Raw genomic sequence first — 21,118 nt, 5'->3', positions numbered from 1 at the left:
CCCCACCCCCGAGAGCCTGGTCATCCAGGCCTCAAATTCCCAAACCGCATTCCCGTCGGCTCCGCTGGACAGGGAATCCAAGAGGTATGAGCAGTATGGCAAAAAGATCTTCTCATCCTTTAGTCTGGGACTGCGGTCTTCCAACACCGCATGCCTCTTGGGCCGCTACACCCACTCTCTGTGGGATACGGTCGTGGAAGTGCTGCCAGAGTGTCCGTTGGAGGTACGGGCCAAACTCGGCCAAGCCCTTGTGGAAGGTCGGGATGCAGCCAGATATTCCATCCGGTGTGGACTGGACACCACCGACTCACTGGGTAGAGAGATCGCAACAACGGTGGCGGTAAGGCGCCACGCCTGGTTGAGGTCCACCAACTTCTCGGCCAATGTCCAGAACACGCTCATGGACATGCCGTTCGATGGCCGTCGCCTCTTTGGGGACAAGGCAGACCATGCGCTTGAGCGTTTCAAGGACTCCAGGGCAACGGCCAAGTCCTTGGGCCTCTCGGCCCCACGCCAGCAATCGGCTGCCTTTCACTCCTTTCGTGGCCACGGAAGGGGTGCCCCCACATGTGCTGCCAGCCACGCTCCGCAGGGTAATACCCAACGTGGTGGCGGCCGTGGAAACCGCTGTGGCAGCGGTAGGGGATAACGGCGAGGTCAGTCCACACCTTCCCCGGCAGCATCCGCCTCAAAACCCTCCTCGTCTGTGCTTTCAGGCCCATGTGACGCCAGTGGGTGGCAGGGTTCGCCATCACCACTCCCACTGGCGCACTGTCACATTGGACAGGTGGGTGCTGCAGATCGTCCGAAGGGGCTACTCCCTCCCCTCCGAGGCGACTCCTCCAGCCATGCCACCGCAGAACCACCGTGTATCGGAGGATCATTTGCGACTTCTGCAGGAGGAAGTTACGGCCCTCTTGGCCAAGGGGGCCATCGAGCGTGTTCCTGGGCCAGAAGTAGGGTGTGGTTGCTACTCCCAATACTTTCTGGTACCCAAGAAGGGCAAAGGGGGCCTAGGCCCTATCTTGGACCTAAGGAACGTCAACGGCTTCCTCCGGAAGGAGAAGTTCAAAATGCTGACACTGGCTCAGGTCCTAGCTGCCCTGGACCCAGGAGACTGGATGGTAGCGTTGGACTTGCAGGACGCTTATTTCCACATCGCTGTCCTGCCGGCCCACCGGCGCTACCTGCGGTTCACAGTTGGCCAAGAGCAATTTCAGTATACCGTGCTCCCATTCGGCCTTACCAGCGCCCCACGGGTGTTCACAAAGGTGATGGCGGTGGTCGCAGCTCATCTGCACAGGCTAGGGGTTTCAGTCTTCCCCTACCTCGACGACTGGTTGTTGAAGGCGGGCTCGCCCCAGACAGTCGTCAGCCACCTCCAGACTACGGCGGATCTCCTGCACCAGCTGGGGTTCTCCATCAATGTGCCAAAGTCACACCTGTTTCCCTCTCAGAAGCTCCTCTTCATCGGAGCGGTTCTAGACTCGGCGCAGTTTCGGGTTTATTCGCCCGAACAACGGGTCCGGGATATTCTGGCTCTCATTCCACTCTTTCGGCCTTTATCCCGGATCTCGGTCAGGTTGACGCTGCGGCTTCTGGGGCTGATGGCCTCCTGCATCCTTCTGGTGCATCACGCAAGGTGGCGGATACGGGCTCTGCAGTGGGACCTGAAGTTTCAGTGGGCCCAGCATCAGGGCAACCTGTCCGACCACGTCCTGATCTCAGAGGGCACTGCGAGACAGCTGCAGTGGTGGCTCACGGACCGTGATTGGGTCAGCGGCAGATCCCTCTCCCTTCCCCAAACGGAGCACGTAGTCGTGACGGACGCGTCCCTCCAGGGCTGGGGAGGCCACATGGGAGAGGCAGAGATCAGAGGCCTCTGGTCTCCGGCGGAGTCCCGGCTCCCTATCATCCTTCTGGAGCTGCGGGAGATTCGTCTAGCACTGAAAGCATTCCTCCCCTCTGTCCGAGGGAGTGTAGTGCAGGTGTTCATGGACAACACCACCGCCATGTGGTACTGCAACAAACAGGGCGGGGTGGGGTCGTGGACCCTCTGCCAGGAGGCTCTGCGCCTCTGGCAATGGCTGGAAAATCAGGGAGTGACCCTGGTGGTTCAACACCTGGCAGGTTCTCTGAACGCCAGGGCGGACGAACTCAGCCGCCGGTGCATGATGGATCACGAATGGCGTCTGAACTCGGACATTGCGCAAGGTCTCTTTCTGCAGTGGGGAGAGCCTTGGTTAGATCTACTTGCCACCGAAGAGAACGCGCAATGTCATCAGTTCTGCACGTTGGAATTTCCAAGGCGACACTCGCTCGGAGACGCTTTTCGTCGCGAGTGGAGTTGCGGTCTGTTGTACGCCTTTCCGCCTATACCACTTCTGCCCAGAGTGCTGAAGAAGATCAAGCGAGACCGGGCCCAAGTCATCCTTGTGGCTCCGGACTGGACACGAAGGTACTGGTATCCAGAGCTACTCAGTATGTCAGTCGATGCCCCGGTTCGTCTGCCTCTTCAGGAGGACCTTCTGTCGCAGCAGCAGGGGACGGTCCTCCACCCAAACCTGTCCAGTCTCCACCTCCATGCTTGGAGATTGAGCGGCGACAGTTGAGGCCATTTGACTTGCCTCCTGAAGTCTGTAACATCATTCTGGCAGCCAGGCGTCCCTCCACAAAGTCGGTATACGCCTGCAGGTGGAACAAATTTGTGGCATGGTGCACAGCAAAGGCTGTGGATCCTCTCTCTGCCCCTCTTTCTGAGATTCTTCTCTTCCTTATTTCTCTTGCCCAGCAGGGCTCTGCTCTGGGTACTATCAAGGGCTATATTTCTGCCCTTTCAGCCTTCTTGGAGCTGCCTGATCAGCCATCTTTGTTCAAGTCCCCTATTGTAAATCGATTCCTAAAGGGCATCACACACACATTTCCACCTGTTCCGTTTGTGATGCCTCAGTGGGACTTGAACCTTGTACCTACATTTCTGATGTGCGCTCCCTTCCAGCCACTTCACAACTGTCCCCTCTGCTTTCTTACACTGAAGACTGCTTTCCTGGTTGCCATCACCTCTGCCCGGAGAGTGAGTGAGCTCCAGGCCCTCTCTTGTACTCCTCCTTTCCTTTCTGTCCATCCGGACAAGGTTGTGTTGCGTACTAAACCATCTTTCCTGCCCAAGGTTGTCACAGCCTTCCATATCGGGCAGTCCATCACCTTGCCAACCTTCTTCCCGTCACCGCACCCCTCTAAAGAGGAAGAGCGGCTCCACCGTCTGGACCCAAAACGTGCGCTCTCATTCTACTTGGATCGCACTTGCCAGTTCCGGGTGGATGACCAACTCTTTGTTGGCTACGTGGGCGCGAAGAAGGGAAAGGCGGTTCACAAAAGGACCATCTCCCAGTGGATCATCTTGTGTATCCAAGCATGCTACTCCTTGGCTAGAAAGGAGCCCCCTGTTGGATTGCGGGCTCACTCCACCCGAGCCACGGTGACAACAACTGCCCTGGGCCGGGGAGTGCCCTTGCAGGACATTTGCCAGGCAGCTACGTGGGCCTCGCTGCACACGTTTGCAAGACACTATTGCCTGGACAGTCAAGTCCGGAGGGATAGCTTCTTTGGCCGTTCCGTCCTCCAGGACTTTCTGGTGTGATTATTGGTTTGCAGACCCACCACCGGGGTTGGTATTGCTGGGGTATCTATTCTAAGGTAAGGAATCTATCACTAACATGTCTCTTTCAGATGCACAAGTTACTACTTGTGTAACGATATATCTGTAAGAGACATTAGTTAGTGATAGATTCCTTACCGACCCACCCATCCTCTCCGTTCAGCGAACCGATATGTAGGGTTAAGGTCATCCCCTTTCAGGGCCCTAGTTTCAATGGCACCAGTGTTGGATTTTAACACGGCTCAGCGCTTCTGGCGTGGAAAAGCTGTGGCTAAGAAATGACGTCAGCACGCGGAGGCGGCGTCTAAGTACTCCGACGACGTCATCACGGCGCCCACGACGCCGACGACGGACCCGCAGATGACGCCTACCGACGTGCAAGGGTACTGCTACGCAAAAATTTCCGGATCCAGTCAAATGCCTGGGGATATTCTAAGGTAAGGAATCTATCACTAACTAATGTCTCTTACAGATATATCGTTACACAAGTAGTAACTTGTGCTTCCTGTAGGTGTGTTTCCTGTATTAGGATTACATCAGGGCCCACTCGCTTCAAGTATGCATTAACTAACCCTCTCTTTATCTTACTGCCCAATCCGACATTCCAGGTAAGTATCTTAATCCCCCTTGGAGCCTGTAACGTGTCCGTCCCACTATCCTGGGTCCGGCCCTGCATCATGGTATAAGATGTCTAAAGTCAGTGGCAATGGAGCAGCTAAATGACTTGCGGCCAATGAGTCGTGCAACAACCCTGTCACCCTTCCCAGCCCCTCGGAAACGAGGCATCTAGGTCCTGAGTATGTGTGATCTGCTTGACATGCTGTAACAATCCCCCCTTCCCCCAACTTCCAGCTCCTGCAAAATATCTGACATTTCCATCCCATTCCCCCCCATGAATCCCCCAACATGAAACAACTGCACCCCCTCCCCAACTCCCCCCCCATCTGTCCCACCTTCGCCATAGGCTCTGTATAGGACTTTCGGGCTGAGAAGGTCTGTCACCCACCCCAACAAATCCTCCTCTACAGACTCAGCCCCCGGTTCGAGTTCCGGAAGTCAAAGAACACTCCCTTCACCTGTGTTCACACATGCAAAAGCCAATTACCCAAATAAACAATTAAGCAATAAGTATAGGGGTTGAAACCACTTGCGTGCTGTCCAGCTATGAGCTGTATCATTTCTGTCCATTCTGGCCCAAGTTCAAGAATGTGAGTCCTGGGTGGCATCCTGCGAAACCCCGGCCTCCTTGGCCGAGTCCTGCTCCATCTCGTGAATTGCCGCCACCAGCGGATGCAGCGATCGTGCCTCAGCTTCCTCTTCGCCGGATGAAATGTCGCCAATGTCTTCCTCCCCCTCTGAGCGGGCGTTTCTCACCAGGCAGCAAAACCTTGACCCTGCGGGATCACCTTGAGCGGGGGATGCCGAATTCCGCCTTCGCCAGCTTGTCGGGCTTTGCGTTGGATACGGCGTCGTCTTCACCCTCTTGCTGCCCCGCGATCCTCTCTGTCTCTGGGTCTTTGGTTGCCCCCCACTGGGCCCCGGTGGTAGTCGCCTCTCTTGCCGCCACACGTCTCTCTTCCTCTACTCTCTGAAGAGGGGGCTGCTCCTCCAACCACTGCCACGCATCCTCCGGGTGAGTAAAGAAGTACGTCTTCTCCTTATACATTACTTTCAGTTTTGCTGAGAAGAGCAGCATGTATTGAATATGTAGGTCCCTTAATTTTGCTTTCACTAGTTCAAAGGAGCGCCTCTGTTTCTGTACCTCCTGGCTATAGTCCGGGAATATCCTAATTTGCGTGTTCTCCACTCGAATCTCCCCGAGCTTTCTGGCTTCTCTCAGTATCATAACCCGGTCAGCAAAGTTCAGGAAGCGGGCAATGACTGACCTCGGTCTCGCACCCACTGGCGGTTTCGCCAGCAAGGCCGATGCGCTTGTTCTGTCAGAAAGCAAGTGGAGAATCCCGCTGTCGGAAAGGTCTTCTGCAGCCAAGAGTGCAGGAACGCCGCCATGCTGTTCTCCTCGATTCCTTCTCTAAAGCCCCCAAAGTGTAGATTATTGCGGTGGGCCCTATTTTCGGCATCATCCACCTTCCACTGAAGTTGAAGATGTGAGGCCTGTAGCTCTGCCATATCTTTCTTGAGGGTATGTATGCAGTCTTCTACCTCGCCCAATCTAGTCTCCGCCATGGCCACCTGCTCGGTCAAGTTGCGAAAGTCCTGTCGCAGCAGTGTGACCTCTGAGCCCACCTCCCCAATCTTGACCTCCAGGGCTGGAAGGGGCGCCTTTATGTCTTCCCGCAATGCTTTTATGGCCCCCATCAACAGATCTGTGTCCGAGCGTGGCCCCGGGGGTTCAGTCTCGCGTTGGGAGCTGCAGTGGCATCGCGGTCCAAGGTTCCCTGGTGTGGGTTCCTGGCGGGCGCCTCCTTTGTACCCATTCCGCCGTTCCCAGTGGGCTGAAGAGTGACGACGTCCCCCCGTCTGATCTTCTCCTCCTCCTCTCCAGGCACCAGCCGCTGCCCGCAGTTCAAACGCTGTGCTATCCGGCCCTGCGGGGCTCCCTTAATCAGATCGCTCACTTGCGTCCTGCTATTTGGTCAGTACCCAGGGAGTGCCCCGATCTGTGCCACCGCTTGCCTGGAGGGTGGACTCTCCAATCCCCTACCGGGAACCGGCTCCAGAGCTTCTCCGTTGATCAGGCGGAGTCCCCAGGCCCTAGGGGGAGGGGGGGGAAGAGGAGTGGTGAGAGAGCCCCTATGCTGCTTCCCCTGGCCCGGTCTCCAGATCTCCAGGCCTCCCTCAGCCTCCGTGGCTCACTCGAGTCGGCCGGCCCTTTCCAATCTCAGGCCTGATCCCCACTTACTGCCTCAATGCACTTCACCACTGGGGTCGGCTTGCCCGAGAAATCAGCACCGGGACTTCACCTAGGCCAGATGCCCGGGTGGGGCTCTGCTCCGCGGGCCGCTTCCTGTTACTTTTAGGCCCCAGCTCCGGAGCTCCTTCAGCGGTGTTTGCAGTCGACCCCTCTCCCTGGCTGCAACTCCTCTCCGGCGGGGGCCCTCTCAGTCAGCGCCGCACGATAGCGCTCGTGCAGTCCAGGCCCGCATAGGGGTTTCCCGAGTCTACCTACGCGGACCTCCGATGCAGACTCCCGCAGCCGCAACTGTTCCGCGGCGCCCGGCGACTCCGCAGATTTCCGCCAGCGCCCCAGCTACACTGCACTCCAGCCCGGGTGAGTCTCTGCCAAGCACGGTCCCCCGGACACCGCCTTACTATGTTGCTGGCCGGTCTCTAGGTCCGCTGACCCCGCATCAGCAGTTCCAATCCCGTCAGCAGACTGCCGCCATCTTGAGGCCAGGGCCGCAGTGCTCCAGAGCCAGCGCGGAGTTTCTTGCCGTTTTAAAGTGTTTCGGCGGTGCAGTGCTCACTTCAACTTGCCTCCCAGTTACGGCAGGGTCCTTTAACGATCCCCCACTGTCCGAAACGAGACTTACGGACGCCGTTTTCAAGCCGGATCTCGATCAGCTCGCCGGAGTTGCGGAAGCACTTGACTTACTCGGCCATGCTGTTGGCCACGCCCCCGTTTTTACCCAAATATAACTTCAGATTGCGTAGTAATCTTTCATGAGAGCCCATATTTCGGCGTTGAGCATATATTTTGCTTTTATTTTGGCAATAACTAAATTAAATTCAGCTGCATTTCAATACGTGATCAAGTCATGTTTACATATTCTCTTATCACGTTTAAAATCTCTGAAATCTAAAAATCCCATTGCTTTCAGTTTTGAATTCGACGAGTGACGTCTCTGGAATCTGAGACAGGTAATTATTAGATTTAAATTAATTAATCTTAAGGTATTTGTTCTGTTTATCAGACCACGTCTACTCTGTTGAGAAAATACCGTGGAAAATGAAGACATAAGGTACATTCTTCTTGGAAAGTGAAATAACCAGCTTAGGTTAGTTCTGCGTTCTTTCCAAAACCGGGCACCTATATCTAATATTTTCCCTTTTACTATTCTACATATTGTCATCCTTTCTTTTTCCTTGATTGTCATCACAAGTAACTTTTTGTACTCCAGTTTTAGGATAGATAGCAAAGATTTGGTGGTTGAAAACATGTTTCACACTTAATTTGATTATACCAAGGATAAAATTGGTTAATTTTTGTCTGAGGATGTTCTTACGCAAGCTTATTTTTTCCACTTTTTTGTTATGTTTAACAAAATTCATACCTCTTTTTTAATGTGATGTATTCTGTTCATAGATTTCCTAAATAAAGGTTTGTCAGAAAACAGTTTAATTGATTTAATTATGATTTTTATTGACGTTCTCACCTGTAGGCACCTTTAGTTTGGGAGGGAAAATAAAAATTCCAGATATACTTAATTGCTGTTTCTTTGCTCTTGCACGAAGAAGTTTTGCCTTTCTGTTTTATGTAATTTCAGATTACTAAACGAAAGATTTGGCTTCCTGGCAAACCTAGATAGAAAGCATTGGGCATTCTTGAATTAACTGAGGCATGAACCAGCACTGCAGCTGTATCAAAGATGTGAACAAATTGATTGGCTCCCTATGACTATTTGGTGTAGGCATTAATACCATGAGTAGCCCCGGCCAGCTGGGTCTGTATGACCAGGCCCCCATCAAAAGTACCCACTCAGCGTTTTCCTTGATTTAGCTGTTGTGTGTCCAGCTCTTACCTGTTTTAAGGTACCACAGCTGTTGAATGGGATGTTGAACTCCACCGGGTTTGATGTGTTGGTCCCACAGGTTGGATCGAGGAGGCTCAGGTCCTTTTCAGTGTAGCCGAGCCCCTGCAGATACGACTGTTTGATGACAACGGTCATCATATCAGGTGCACATGTGAGAGTGACTATAGCCAGGGAGAGAATGCAGGGGTTGTAGGTTATTTTCCCGACGTCGGAAGATGTACCTTGAAGTACCCGCCCCCAACATTCACACTCACACACAGCGCATCCGAGGTCTTTACTTGACACACTGCTCACGACTGAGAATTTGAAAACAAATAGCTAGGTGGTGCAAGTCATTTAGATTAAGAAGAGGTGGGAAATATAAGGGGAATTGGGGGAGGACAAGAATTAAAGCCTAAACGAAAAAGGATAGAGGAAACAGGGTGGGAGGTCGAAGAGAAGAAAGGGACAATGGAAGGGATAAACGTGAAGGGGAGGAAAGAGAGAAGTGATGAGGAAAGAGGAGGACAGAAAGTATAAGTTAGGTCACACGGTAGGAAAACAATGGCATAAGAGGTAGAAAAAGAGGAACGAAAAATTGAACAAAAACGAAATGGGAAGTAAGCAATTGGGTGATGTGAACAGGCAAAGATAGGTAGAGGGGGAAAGCTGATGAAAAATATAATACACCTAAATGGAAGGAATACAGCAGGGAAAGAGGGGAAATGAAGGCTTTAATAAGCGAAAGAGTTGAAGAAATTGAAATGCCATTTAAGGGGGGAGGAAATAAGTCAGGAATTCACAGAAATGATGAGTGGAAAAAAAATAGAAAAAAATAACTGTTAAAAGATTCCAACAGTTTAAAAAAAACTCATAAAAAGGAGCAGAATCTTACTGATAAGACAAAGTGAGAGCGAAAGAGAGCGCAGAAACGAGAGTGAGAAAAGCACACACCAGTGTTAATGTTAATTACATCTCCTTTATTTTAGATATGTTTATTGTCATTTTTAACAGAAATACAGGATTCAATGCTAAATGCTACCAGCTACATGGTACATGTACATGATGCATCGATACCCAAGGTATTGTATTCTGTTCTTCTCACAGCTTTCCAAGGGATCTTGACCTTTCACTGTATGCAGTTTTAAGATCAGTATATATACACTATATTAACAACCTAAAAATCCTCAGGCTACAGCAAGGCTCGAGACAGCTCCCCTTTAGCAGAAATTGTGTATAACCATAAAGTCCTGTACCTTTTACTTCCCCTATCAAAACCATGTCTCGTATATATGTTCTGTCACAGGTGTCACTGCAGCCAACCCATCGCATTGCAGGCTATTTCCCATCCCTAGACTTGACTAAATTCAGGCTCTGTGTTATTTCCCTCTTCTTTTTTGTTGGTTCAAACTGTGGTGGTATGCCTCTAGCTGTCCCCTACCGAAGAGGGCACCCGTAGAGAGAGGAAATAGAAAGATTATATGCCACATACATCTTTACAAGAATCACTAGCCGGTAGCATTTTGAACATCTAGCAGTAGGCTTGCTTCACTCCCTCATAGGTTGAGTGAGAGCGCGAGTACTTCACCATGGGCCTGGTTTCAAATACTGAGGCCAATTCACACAGCTATATTCGGTCGTAATCCAGTCTTTGCAATCATATTTACCTTACACACGTCGGCCAGGAATGCCAAGGGCTGGCGTAACCCCCCTTGCAGAGTGTTTAGAGGTTTAAAGAAGCGGATATTTCCCGGATTAGATGCGGTCTATGGAAAGAGGTTTCTCCATGTCAACATTTTTTTTCCTGTGGGGAAAATAAATGCGCGTTTGCCTAGGAAATCCTATTCCCTCTGTGCTCAGATTTTCACTATGGAGAACTTCACACAGGAGAAATAGGTTCCCACAGGGAATGTCGTACGACCTTACCGGGATTGTACATGGAAACCTGAGGCTGAACTTCTCAAGCGCACTCCTGGAAATGTTTTGGAATTCCATAAAATTGGAAATGTGCACTGGGGTGCAAGTGTAAATGTGTGAGTGCAGATGTATGACCTCCTTTGTGAATCCGGCTCTAGGATCTTTTCTAGACAGATGGGACACAGAGGTGAAAGGTAATGACATATTTGCCATAACCGTGGGATGTGTGGTTAGAATCTCTAGAAAGGACAGTTTTCACTGCACCAGAAGAGTAAAGGACCTTTTTCGTATAAAAACTGAACTTTCACCTACTGCAAGCATCTGAGCCTCATGTGGATATGTGAAAAATAACAACTGTACCTGAAGCAAATGCTTCAGTCCACAAACACCACCTCGGGAAGACATGGAGAGGAGATGCTTGACAACGCCGTTGACTAAAGCCAGAACTAAATGAATAGTGATAAATATGTAATCGGTGTAAAATGATAAAGTGGCGGTGTTGCTTGGTAGACAAAAGAAAGTTTGATGATTTGCTGTGGATGGGAAGGATTCATAATGTTCACAAGAAAACAGACAGTAGGAGCTCATCTCAGAGGTGCATGTTGGGATGTGAAGTCACTGGAAGTGTCTCAATAATATAAATGAGAGAACTTTGCTCTGGGAATGCATCTCATGGCTCTTGGGTAATGGAACTAAGCAAGGACAGCCTAATATCGACCAGGGCAACGCCTTGCAAGCTGCCAAAGTGTTTGGTCCATCGAGTTCAAAGTGTTTATATCACAGATGGGCAAATGAATGGCTAGTGCAATCCAGTCGCCCAGGTGGGGGGTGATGTACAGGATGTTGGTTAACGCATGGTTGCCCAAGTAAAGTGGGTTGACTTCGGTTTTCTGGGACTGCCCTCAATAAGGAGACATGATTTTGGTTCATGCTTTCATTGGTTCTGGCTAATATTGTACTAAGTAATGCAAAAGTCTGATTAATTACAGCTGCTGAGTTTCGAAGTGGCCTCCTACAGTCTTGCATTTGATTTCCAACAAGTCTTTCAGTGCATGCGGCTGTAAACATTTCAATCTATTTTCAAACTCCTTCGTTTTACCTCCCAGTGTCTGAGTATTAAATATCAGAAATGGAGAGGATGGATTAAGGATAAGGACGCTTATGGCTATAGATGTAAAGCTTACCGCTCTTCAGTGGAATGCTTCATACTTACTGTTACTCTCTGCAGTGTATGTAGCAGAAAAGCCTCTGTAGGAGTTGGCATAGTCAGCACTCAGTAACACGGTTAGAGAGTTAGAGGAGGAGTCATACTGGCGTTTTGTGCGGCCACACACTTCTTCTATTAAAGGGGAACTGGTGTTGGGTCCATCGTACAAGGCCAGAAAATCAAAGCGGCACGTGGGGTCAATCTCCAGGCTGAGCACATGCAAGAGAAGAACACATAGTAAGATAACAGTATACAAATGTACATAGTTTATCCTGGGAATCCGAAGGGACTGGCCTAAACTCTACATCACCGCAAGATGAAGTTAGTATTCGTAACTGTGACCAGTGTCCCTAGGACCGGGCAAAAAGCTTCCTATGATGTAAGATTGAAGCTACACCTCACGGATTAAGTCCAATAAGGTTGAAACATGTTTGTGGTTGGATGTATTCCTGCACAGACCTGACCTGGACTGGACTGTCTCTTTTGGGGCATGGACAAGACTAATTTGCATATGGTTGGTCCCTGAATGTGCTCACACAATTGACCAAAAAAGCAATGGCCTTGAATGCGTCCAGGGTAATTTTTTTAGTGACTTAATTCAAATATTCCATCCATTAGCACATTTTGTACTTCTCAAAGTAGGAACAAAAACACTTGTAATCAAACTTAAATAATAATTCCTGTAGGGTTAAGCTCTTAATGAAGGACAGATGTCATACCAAACCAAATATCCGAAGCATATTTTGGGGTGTTCTAAGTTTAAGAGGCAGATAGTATGTTAATGGTAACTACTTTTGTGGCAGACTTCTCAGCCAGTTTTGGTCCGTTTGCTATGTTCTAGTGGAAGAGCTCATTATTTCTCCACTTGACAGCAAGAGTCTAGGCTGCTAGTAATCCAGCCCTTGACATGAAAAAACTTCCAATATCACACAACATACTTTGCTTATGATCCTATTTAAGATACAATCCTCTGTTGGTTCCAGGGGCACCTCCGTCTACAGCTCCAAGAGACTGTCAAAATGTACTGTACATTCCAGGTGCCTATGAAGGCATGGCTAGAACCTCACCTCTTGTAAATCTGCAATATTGTGTTTAGCGCTGGAGTAATTTTCTTTGCTGCACTGTTTTTCTGTGCACGGCTATGCTGGCAAATCCATTGCCATCATAAGGACTTCTGGATTCCTGGACAAGAACATACTTGGGGCTCCCTTGTTAAGAAAAGTTTTGAATTTATGATCCATTAGCATTGCCACCGGTAACCTAAGAAAAGCTCATACCTTACATAGGATGGCACACTCTATGGTCAAGTTGTATTGCCGTATGACTGTATGGTTTGTGTGGCCTAAGCTGTAATCTTCTTTTCTCCAGCATACAGTATAATACGCTCTGAGAGCCCTAAAGAAGCCAGATTACTTCTGAGGGCAATTTCTTTTACCTTTGGACTATAGTTGCCTTTCAAATGTAACTTCTAAAAACTGGTGCGAAAATCCCTAAATGCAAAGTATCTTGCAGGTTATTATGAAAGTTTTATCGGTGTGTCACTAATTTAGAGAATAAACAATACCTTGTTGTAATTTATAATACAAATATGGCCATTGAGTATGGAGCTTGCAGATCTCGTGCTGGTACTGAGGGGATATCTTTTACTCTGTTTTCCATTCTAGCCTTAGACAAATTGTACACCTTCAGTCACACCCTTAACATCATAAGAGAGAAATCCCTAAATCCTAGTAGTCACGCAATGTGTGGCCAAGCCAGCTTTGATTTTTGAAGTAAACGTCATCATGTCTATTAGAGAAGGTTCACATTCAAATGTTCATCTTAACTGTATAGAAATTCTGTTGACATACTATTTGTGTAATATTTTCAAGGCCCATAGGAAGAAAAACATAGGAACAGCATTACTCACAAAATTTCGCTGAACACCACATGAATAGTTTGCTTGGGTTTCACTTCAATGTGCCAGACACAAAAGGTGAAATCTGGGTGGAAGGCAGGGTAGTTTGGGCTGGTGAAGGTTCCTGATGGATCGGTCAGCTTTCCTCCGCACTGCTGCGAGACTGAAAGAGTCAGTGGAATAAACTGATTCAATACCAGAAGCTGGACAGAGGGCAAGGGTCACAGTGGTACTATGTCAATATCAGCAATGATGGCATGGGTGAAAGCGAGTTTGAACAGAGGTGCTGCAGAGTGTCCGCGGCAAGGTTCTGTTTAGTCATCTCTACATGTTAGAAATGCTATGTTTATAGGCTGTTTCAGGGCATCACATATACATCATTGACTTGAATTATGTAAACATTAAAAACTGGGAATTAAGTGTAGTCACGTGACAAAAGTGAGATCCTTATGAAAGGGAAATATTGTGAGTTGGTACATTGTGTTGACATGTTCTACTTTACAACCCTCATGGAATTATCATAGCATCTTACAAAATGGTCTTGATGCGTACAGAACTTTACTCTTTGGTACTAGATTTTTGTGCATTCACTTTTATAAATTAATTCAATCAATCAATCAAAAAATCAGTTTATTATGACCAATTGGTCTTTAAACTACATATACGATCATGCAACAGCTAAAAGTACACTTATTAAGATTCATAACAGTACCTAAAACCAAGAATTCATTATTTCTCATAAAAACTTGTTTTCACAGTATCATACTGTGAGCCAAGTCCAATGCATAAAAGTTCAATGTTAGGAGAATGCATTAAATAATTAAAATCGTCCAAATTGACTCTTTCCATTTCCTTATTCCATGAGAAATCTCTTAGCTACTCGGACAAACTTCGCCAAAGCAATTGCAATGTCAAAGAACTGCAAGGCAATGAGGAGCTCAATTGCTTGTGTCCTTGACCTTATTCCATATTTAAAAAAACTGGCCTTAAAATCAAATGCCGCACAGATAACAATTTTTGACAATCCATTACAATATGGACACAGGTACATTTTAAGCCTATCCTGCATGTACATTTACCGACATCATCCATTAATATGTTTTTTTTTTCTCATTTGCACATGCAGGATTAATAGCTATTCTCACCTTTAACAATTCCAACCTCAACCAGTGATTCGGTACAGTATCTACATACGGATACCAGTTTTCATTTATCCAGCTATTCAACATAAAATGCACATACTCTTTTTGTTTCAGGTAATCCATATTGATTTGTCTAGATTTTCTGTTTACCAAGGTTTTTAGAACACTCTTCCGTTCATCAATACGTAATGACTCCGGGCCAACAGTCACCTTTAAATTATCGCAAATGGAGTAGAGTTTCTTTCTAGTAGCTTTTGCCCATTTCAGTTCATTCTGTTGGATCTCCCTCCTACACCAACAGGACCCTTTCTCTTCCTCTCCTGATCCTAGTCGTTTCCAAAATCTACATAGATTTACCTGAACTTGTATGTTCCATGCTGGCCAATCTAGTTCTAACCTAATGGCCTGTATCATTGAGGAGCTGGGCAAAGAAAGAAGAGCTTTTAAACATTTCCGTTCCTCATTATCCCATGAACATTTCCCCCCTAAACATAAGATTTCTGCTCCATATTGCATCTGCGGCGGGATCATAGCCCTAAATGCTTTCAACAATGGTCTGTGTGACATGACTCCGTAATTACTGGTAGATTTTTTCAAACCACAAATTCCTGCAAGTCCTTTTATTTTTGGGGCCTGTAAGTGCATGCCCCAGTTTAAAGCTCGAACCATATTCCCAAATATTTGTATTAATTAACGACTTCCAATTTTGTCTGGCCCAGGAACCATCTATATTTATGATTTTTCTTTCTAAAACACAATATTTTTGTTTTTTCCATATTTACTATTAAGTGTTTGGATAAACAATATCTCTCAAATGCATTTAAATTTCTTTGCAGTCCTAGTTCAGTGTGATCAAAGATAACTAGGTCATCTGCATATAGTAGGCAAGACAGATGCTTCCCATTTACCTTTGGGCTTGCTACTCTTTCGGTTATTAATACATTTTGTAAATCTGCAAGAAAGATTGAGAAAAGAAGAGGGGCCAATACTCAACCCTGTCTTAAACCGTTATTGATTTCTATCTCGTGAGTCAAACCCCCTGCTATATCTTAAATAACCTGTGCCCAATTTTCAATATGCAACCCTTGAATGACTTCTAAGAGCTCCTCAGGGATATTATATCTTTTTAGCGTCTCCCATAAGCATTCTCTATCTACTAGATCAAATGCAGCCCGGAAGTCAACAAAACAGCAGTATAATCTACCCTGCTGTTCCACTGACTTCGAGCAACCGCCCACAAGGCAAAGCAATAGTTGAGAGTTGAGTGCCCCTCTTTGAACCCTCCGTGTTCTACCGGGATAATCGCATTTAATTCGACCCATTCCTTCAGTTTTTCCAGGATTATTTTGGAAAACACTTTCACACCAATATCTAATAGATTAATTAATCTACTAATCTATAAATAATCTATAATAATTTGGGTTCTTTCTATCCCCTTTTTTATGCAATGGCCTGATCACGGCTCTCCTCCATGATTTTGGAATTATACCGGAGGTTAGTAAGGCTGTAAACATCTTTGAGAAAAATTGGGCCCAACAGTTTAACTCTGTCTTAATTAAAACTGCAGGTAAATTATCAGGCCCTGCTACTCGGGTTAAATTTAAATTTAACCTCCTAATGGTATTTTCAGGAGAGCATAGGGGAATTAGATTTTTTACTACATGCCGCATACAGGTTTTTTTCTCACTAAGTTCTGGCCCATTACTAGACTAATATAATTGATTTAGGTGCTCCTCCCAGGAAGCCTCATCTACTTTGCAGCTCATGTCTACCGGAGATCGACCCGCTGCATCTTGGATCAACCTCCAGAAGCCTTTAATATTTTTACTTTCTATGATTTCCAATAGAGATTCCCAACATTTTTCTTTAAAGCTTCTTTTCTTAGATCTCACTAACATTTTATATTCCTTCTTCTATTTTAATAACTTATTATGACCCTCCTGATCATATCTTAATTTCATCTTTCTTTCTTCTCTCCTCAGCAGCTTTTTTTTCTCTCTACATACGGAGTCAAATCAGCCCATTAGCTGTCTGCCACCCCCTTGCAGAATTTTTCCCCCTTTTTTCGTCTGCTTTAAATTTACACATAGGCATTCTACTGCTTACTTGATTTGTTCCTCAAACCATGGAACTCTCGGGTTCCATGCTAATTCAGAGGCTAGATTTTGTTGAAGACTAGATAATTTTATAATATATTCCTCAGTTAGTTATGTAGTCAATCTTTTTGGGTAATCCATAGGTTGTAGTAGAAACTTTTCACGGAATCTTGGGGAAGCTCTCACTATTTCACAATACAGAGGGTAGTGGTCACTTTCTTTGCGCCTAATTACCTCAAACTTTTTTACTGAGGCAAAGTTCCAGGTGTCTACAAATAAATTGTCTATTGATCGCAATATTTGTCCCTTCTAAATGTTTGCTCTGCTGGTCTATCGAATTCCGATCTACCATTTAAACTAACTCGTCCATGTGACCCTAGAAATTCCCCTAGCTCTTCGTCTTGCTTATTCATAATACCACTGGGAAAAAGGGCCGGCATTATCTCATATGCGTCTAAGATTTCCTTCATCCAGTGGTCCAACTTTTCGGGAGTAAGTTTATGATTAAAATCACCAGTAATAAATAGAAAATCCTTACCATATTTATCATTTAAGGATATCAGATCTACTTTAAAGAGCCCCCTTTCTTTTACATATTGTTCTTGGGTACTTCACTGTACATATATGTTAACCACAATAACAGAATCATTTTGCCTTCTCTGGTCCTGTAGACGTACCTCACTGGCCAGCATCCATTTACAAGAAGTATTTATCAAAGTCACTTTATTTATTGTTCTTGTGGAAATTAGTGTCATGATCCCACCATATGGGTGTCCAAATCTAGCTTTGGTAGACGCTTTATAAATCTGGGTAAAGCCTTCAACTACAGGGGTACCTTCGCATAACCAAGACTCTTGCAGACAGATAATATTTGCCTGCTGTGAAACATTTTTTACACAATCTATCTTTCTTTGCTCTTTTAGACAATTAATGTTCCACAAGATTATTCATAGTCTATGCGACAACCCATTTCCCTAATCTTATCTTTCTTTGCTCTTTCTGACCATTAATGTTTCACGAGATTATTCTTAGTCTATGCGACGACCCATTTCCCTAATCTATTTCCCCATGTTCTTATACAGCTCATGGTTTTCGACAACAATTTTGATTTTCTCTCTTGCTCCACATGCCCCTGTAATTAATCTTGCTTGTCTTTTCCCCAAGCCTCCACGACAGTTCAAGAAACTGCTATCTCGCTGTCTTACATTTTCTATTTCCATCTCTGTGATTAATCTTATTCCTTCCTTTAATATTTCTTTTTCAGCATTTACTATTGTAGATTTAATCATCCCTGAATGTACTTCTACTTTAGTCAATTCCTTGCCTTTACTACTTGGTAAGAATCCAACCTGCCTTAAATCCTTTGATTCAATTTTACATAGGCTTGGACATTTTGAGAAGGAAAATAAAAGTTGCGTGCAATTTAAACGGAGTAATTTTCCTTAACTTTTTCCTGCCCTAAGGTACATCCTGGGGTTCAAAGTATAACCACTTTTTATCACTTGGCTCAGTAACTTCCAGATCTCTAATTTTTTTCTTCACATATGTCTCTTTTTCTATTTGGGCCATTTATCTTCGCACCCTTTTTTCCTCTACTCTTTGGGTTACTTTTCACCTCCCTTAAATTTACCCTTTTTTGGACCATTTCTCCTCTCTTACTAACTCCCAGCGATCTTTTTGTTGCAGCCTTTTTTCTTTTATTTTTTCAGACTTAAATTCTGGAGATTTTCTTGCTTCTTCTTACTTTCATTCTTAGTAACTATAGGAGAGTCAATTGTTACTGTTTTTACATAAGGTACAAGTGGTTTATCTTCTTTACACTTGACTTTTTTACTGATCGATTGTTTCCCTTGAAGTTTCCCTGAACACTGGGTAAGTTTCCTTAATCTAAACTTTTGCCACCTATGACTCCGCTGTTCATTTCTTCTCCTAATTAACATAGGCTGTTTCGATATGTACACATCATGGTCATAATTCCGTTGGTCTAATGCCTCGGTGTCTCCGATGCCCCCTACGCTGGTAGTGGTAGTGTCCAACACTGGTCTAACCACCGACGGCATTAGAGCCCTAATGCCCTGTAGTTCACACACAATGAGCTTTTGGCTCGTCTCCTGGGCTTTTAATATTTTATTGTTTGAAAGTGTGACCTCTAACAGGCCTTGCAAGATCTTTTGTAGCATTAATATCATGTCCAGCATTGATGCTGAACGCGTTGCCGACAAATCTAAGTTCTCAGTGCTATTGCGAAGCATATGTTCCAGGGACCTGTAGCCGCCATTTGCCCATTGGCCCAGACTTTTATCTACATTTGCTCTTTCCTGAAGGACATTACTATCTTTCAGAGCTTGCTGCTCTTTTGAGACTTTCTCCTCATAATCTCCATCTCCATCTACGGTATCATGCTTGGAGAAAATCCTATGCGATGAGGGAAGTCTTGGTTCCAGATTGATGTTTATTTGATTTAAATCACAATGATTGGAGAATGAATCTTCTATGTATTCAGCACATTGATCATTTGTTTCCTGGATTAGAGTTAAATCCCTCTCTAAATCTTGAGTTTTTTTGGGCGTAGGTTTCTTGGTGAAGTTTTTTCCCACAAATTCTTTTATTGATCTAGATACCGTGCCACCTCCTTTCGTGCTCGCATGCGATGTATTTTGCACATTTGGAGTATTTCTCTTCATTATTACTTTATTTTGTCCCCTCATATCTTTCACTTCTTCTATAATCTCCGCTGGGGTCTAATTGACTCACTTGTTTCCTTATTTGTAGACTGAGGATCTTTTCTTATTTTGCTTATTTTTTGCTTTTTGGGGGGCAATTTAAAAAGGAAACGGCTCCGGTCCAATATAATTTTAAGGCCCAAGTATCAATGAATGTATCTAGCACAACAGCTAAAACTGTTGGATACAATCTGTGGAAAGGCCCAGATTAGTCCAGCGTGAGTCCAACAACTAATGCGACCTGTACTGCTTCCGCTGACTGCGTCCAGATTGTCCCCACGCAGCAAAAAGTAACAAAAAGAAATACGCTTTCACTTAGCTCTGCTGTGTCGAGTAGTGGTACTTTGGGCTTGCCGTGGTAATAGCCTTTACTCCTGCAGGTATAACCTTACTTAACACTGGGCTGGTTACTTCAGGTTACTCTCCCCTCCTTTTTTTCAGCCTCTGCCCCCCCCTCTCTGGGGGGCTCTGCTGGACAGTTGGCAATTCAAGTCCACAAAAAACAAAAACAAAAAAACGTGCATGCTTTGCTCCTCACTTTCAAGCTCTTATGCGCTCTTTTTTTCTTTCCTGGGCACTCGCTCTGTGCCACGTGCCCTGAGCCCGAGACTCTAAATCACCTAATCTCCATATCCTGCTTCTGTGACCTCCGTACGGCCTCCGTATTCTCCGCGCTCCACGTCAACCCTCTGATCCACCGCGGGATCGGGACAACAGAAATGACGCTCAGCCTCACGTTGCCTCACGTCGCTTCACGTATTGTTGCACGGCAGCCCGGAAACCTTGGTCGGATCACAGCAGAGATATTCAAAGATAAGCCTCCTTCATTCTCTCGAGACTGAAAGAGTTAGTGGAATAAACTGATTCAATACCAGAAGCTGGACAGAGTGCAAGGGTCACAGTGGTTCTATATCAATGTCAGCAATGATGGCATGGGTGAAGCGAGTGTGAACAGAGGTACTGCAGAGTGTCTGGCGCAAGGTTCTGTTTAGTCATCTCTACATGTTATAAATGCTATGTTTATAGGCTGTTTCACCGCATCACATATACATCATTGACTTGAATTATGCAAACATTAAAAACTAGGAAATAAGTGTAGTCACATGTGACAAAAGTGGGATCCTTATGAAAGGGAAATATTGTGAGTGGCTGGCGGTTGGTAGATTAAGTGTGGACATGTCCTACTTTACAACCCTCATGGAATTATCATAGCATCTCACAAAATGTTCTTGATGCGTACAGAACTTTACTCTTTGGTACTAGATTTTTGTGCATTCACTTTTATAAATTACCTTAGCCCCACTCTACCTTGCTGTTTTTTCTGCTTTTTTATTTTTTGTCCTCATTTACCGCCAATCTTGTCCTGAATGCACACTCAAGAGGTCTATACCCTCACTCAGTGAGCTGAGAGGCATAGGCAGCTCAGGAATGAGATCGCCCACTTACTGGCATTCGACTTACTAGAGTGTACACCAAGCACCCACTAAGAACTCCATTCTTGCGAGCCTCTGGGGCTAGATGACCTTGTCTTGGGGCCCCCCACCCATACTGGGGGTTCCAGACCTAACCTTGGCGTAGTCAGGCAGTATAATCATAGGACCGGAGAAGAGAAAGGAAAGAAAAAGGAAAAAAAAAACCTTACCCCCTCAACTCCGAGTCCCATCTTATTTTCAAAATATTCAAAAAAGATCTCTTCCTTTTACTGCCTGATCTCAATAGGTCTAACTTGGAAGTTGCCAAAACAGGAAATTGCCAGTCAAAAAAGGAGGGAGGGGTAGGGTCTG

General features: G+C 45.8%; 1 protein-coding gene across 1 annotated transcript in view; it reads right to left on the bottom strand.

The window, feature by feature from the left end:
- Positions 1–21,118, bottom strand: part of CUZD1 (CUB and zona pellucida like domains 1) — a 233,754-nt gene that overhangs the window by 78,723 nt on the left and 133,913 nt on the right. The window contains exons 4-6 of the mRNA XM_086922981.1: positions 13,386–13,536; positions 11,483–11,685; positions 8,362–8,534 (exon numbers count right to left, since the gene is read on the bottom strand). Of these exons, the coding sequence (XP_086779107.1) occupies positions 8,362–8,534; positions 11,483–11,685; positions 13,386–13,536 (527 nt within the window). The remainder of the gene's footprint in view (positions 1–8,361; positions 8,535–11,482; positions 11,686–13,385; positions 13,537–21,118) is intronic.

Source organism: Lissotriton vulgaris, chromosome 5 (assembly GCF_964263255.1).
Source record: "Lissotriton vulgaris chromosome 5, aLisVul1.2, whole genome shotgun sequence".
NCBI lineage: Eukaryota > Metazoa > Chordata > Amphibia > Caudata > Salamandridae > Lissotriton > Lissotriton vulgaris.
The sequence above is the reverse complement of the archived record's forward strand: the minus strand, read 5'-3'. Positions and strand labels throughout refer to the sequence as shown.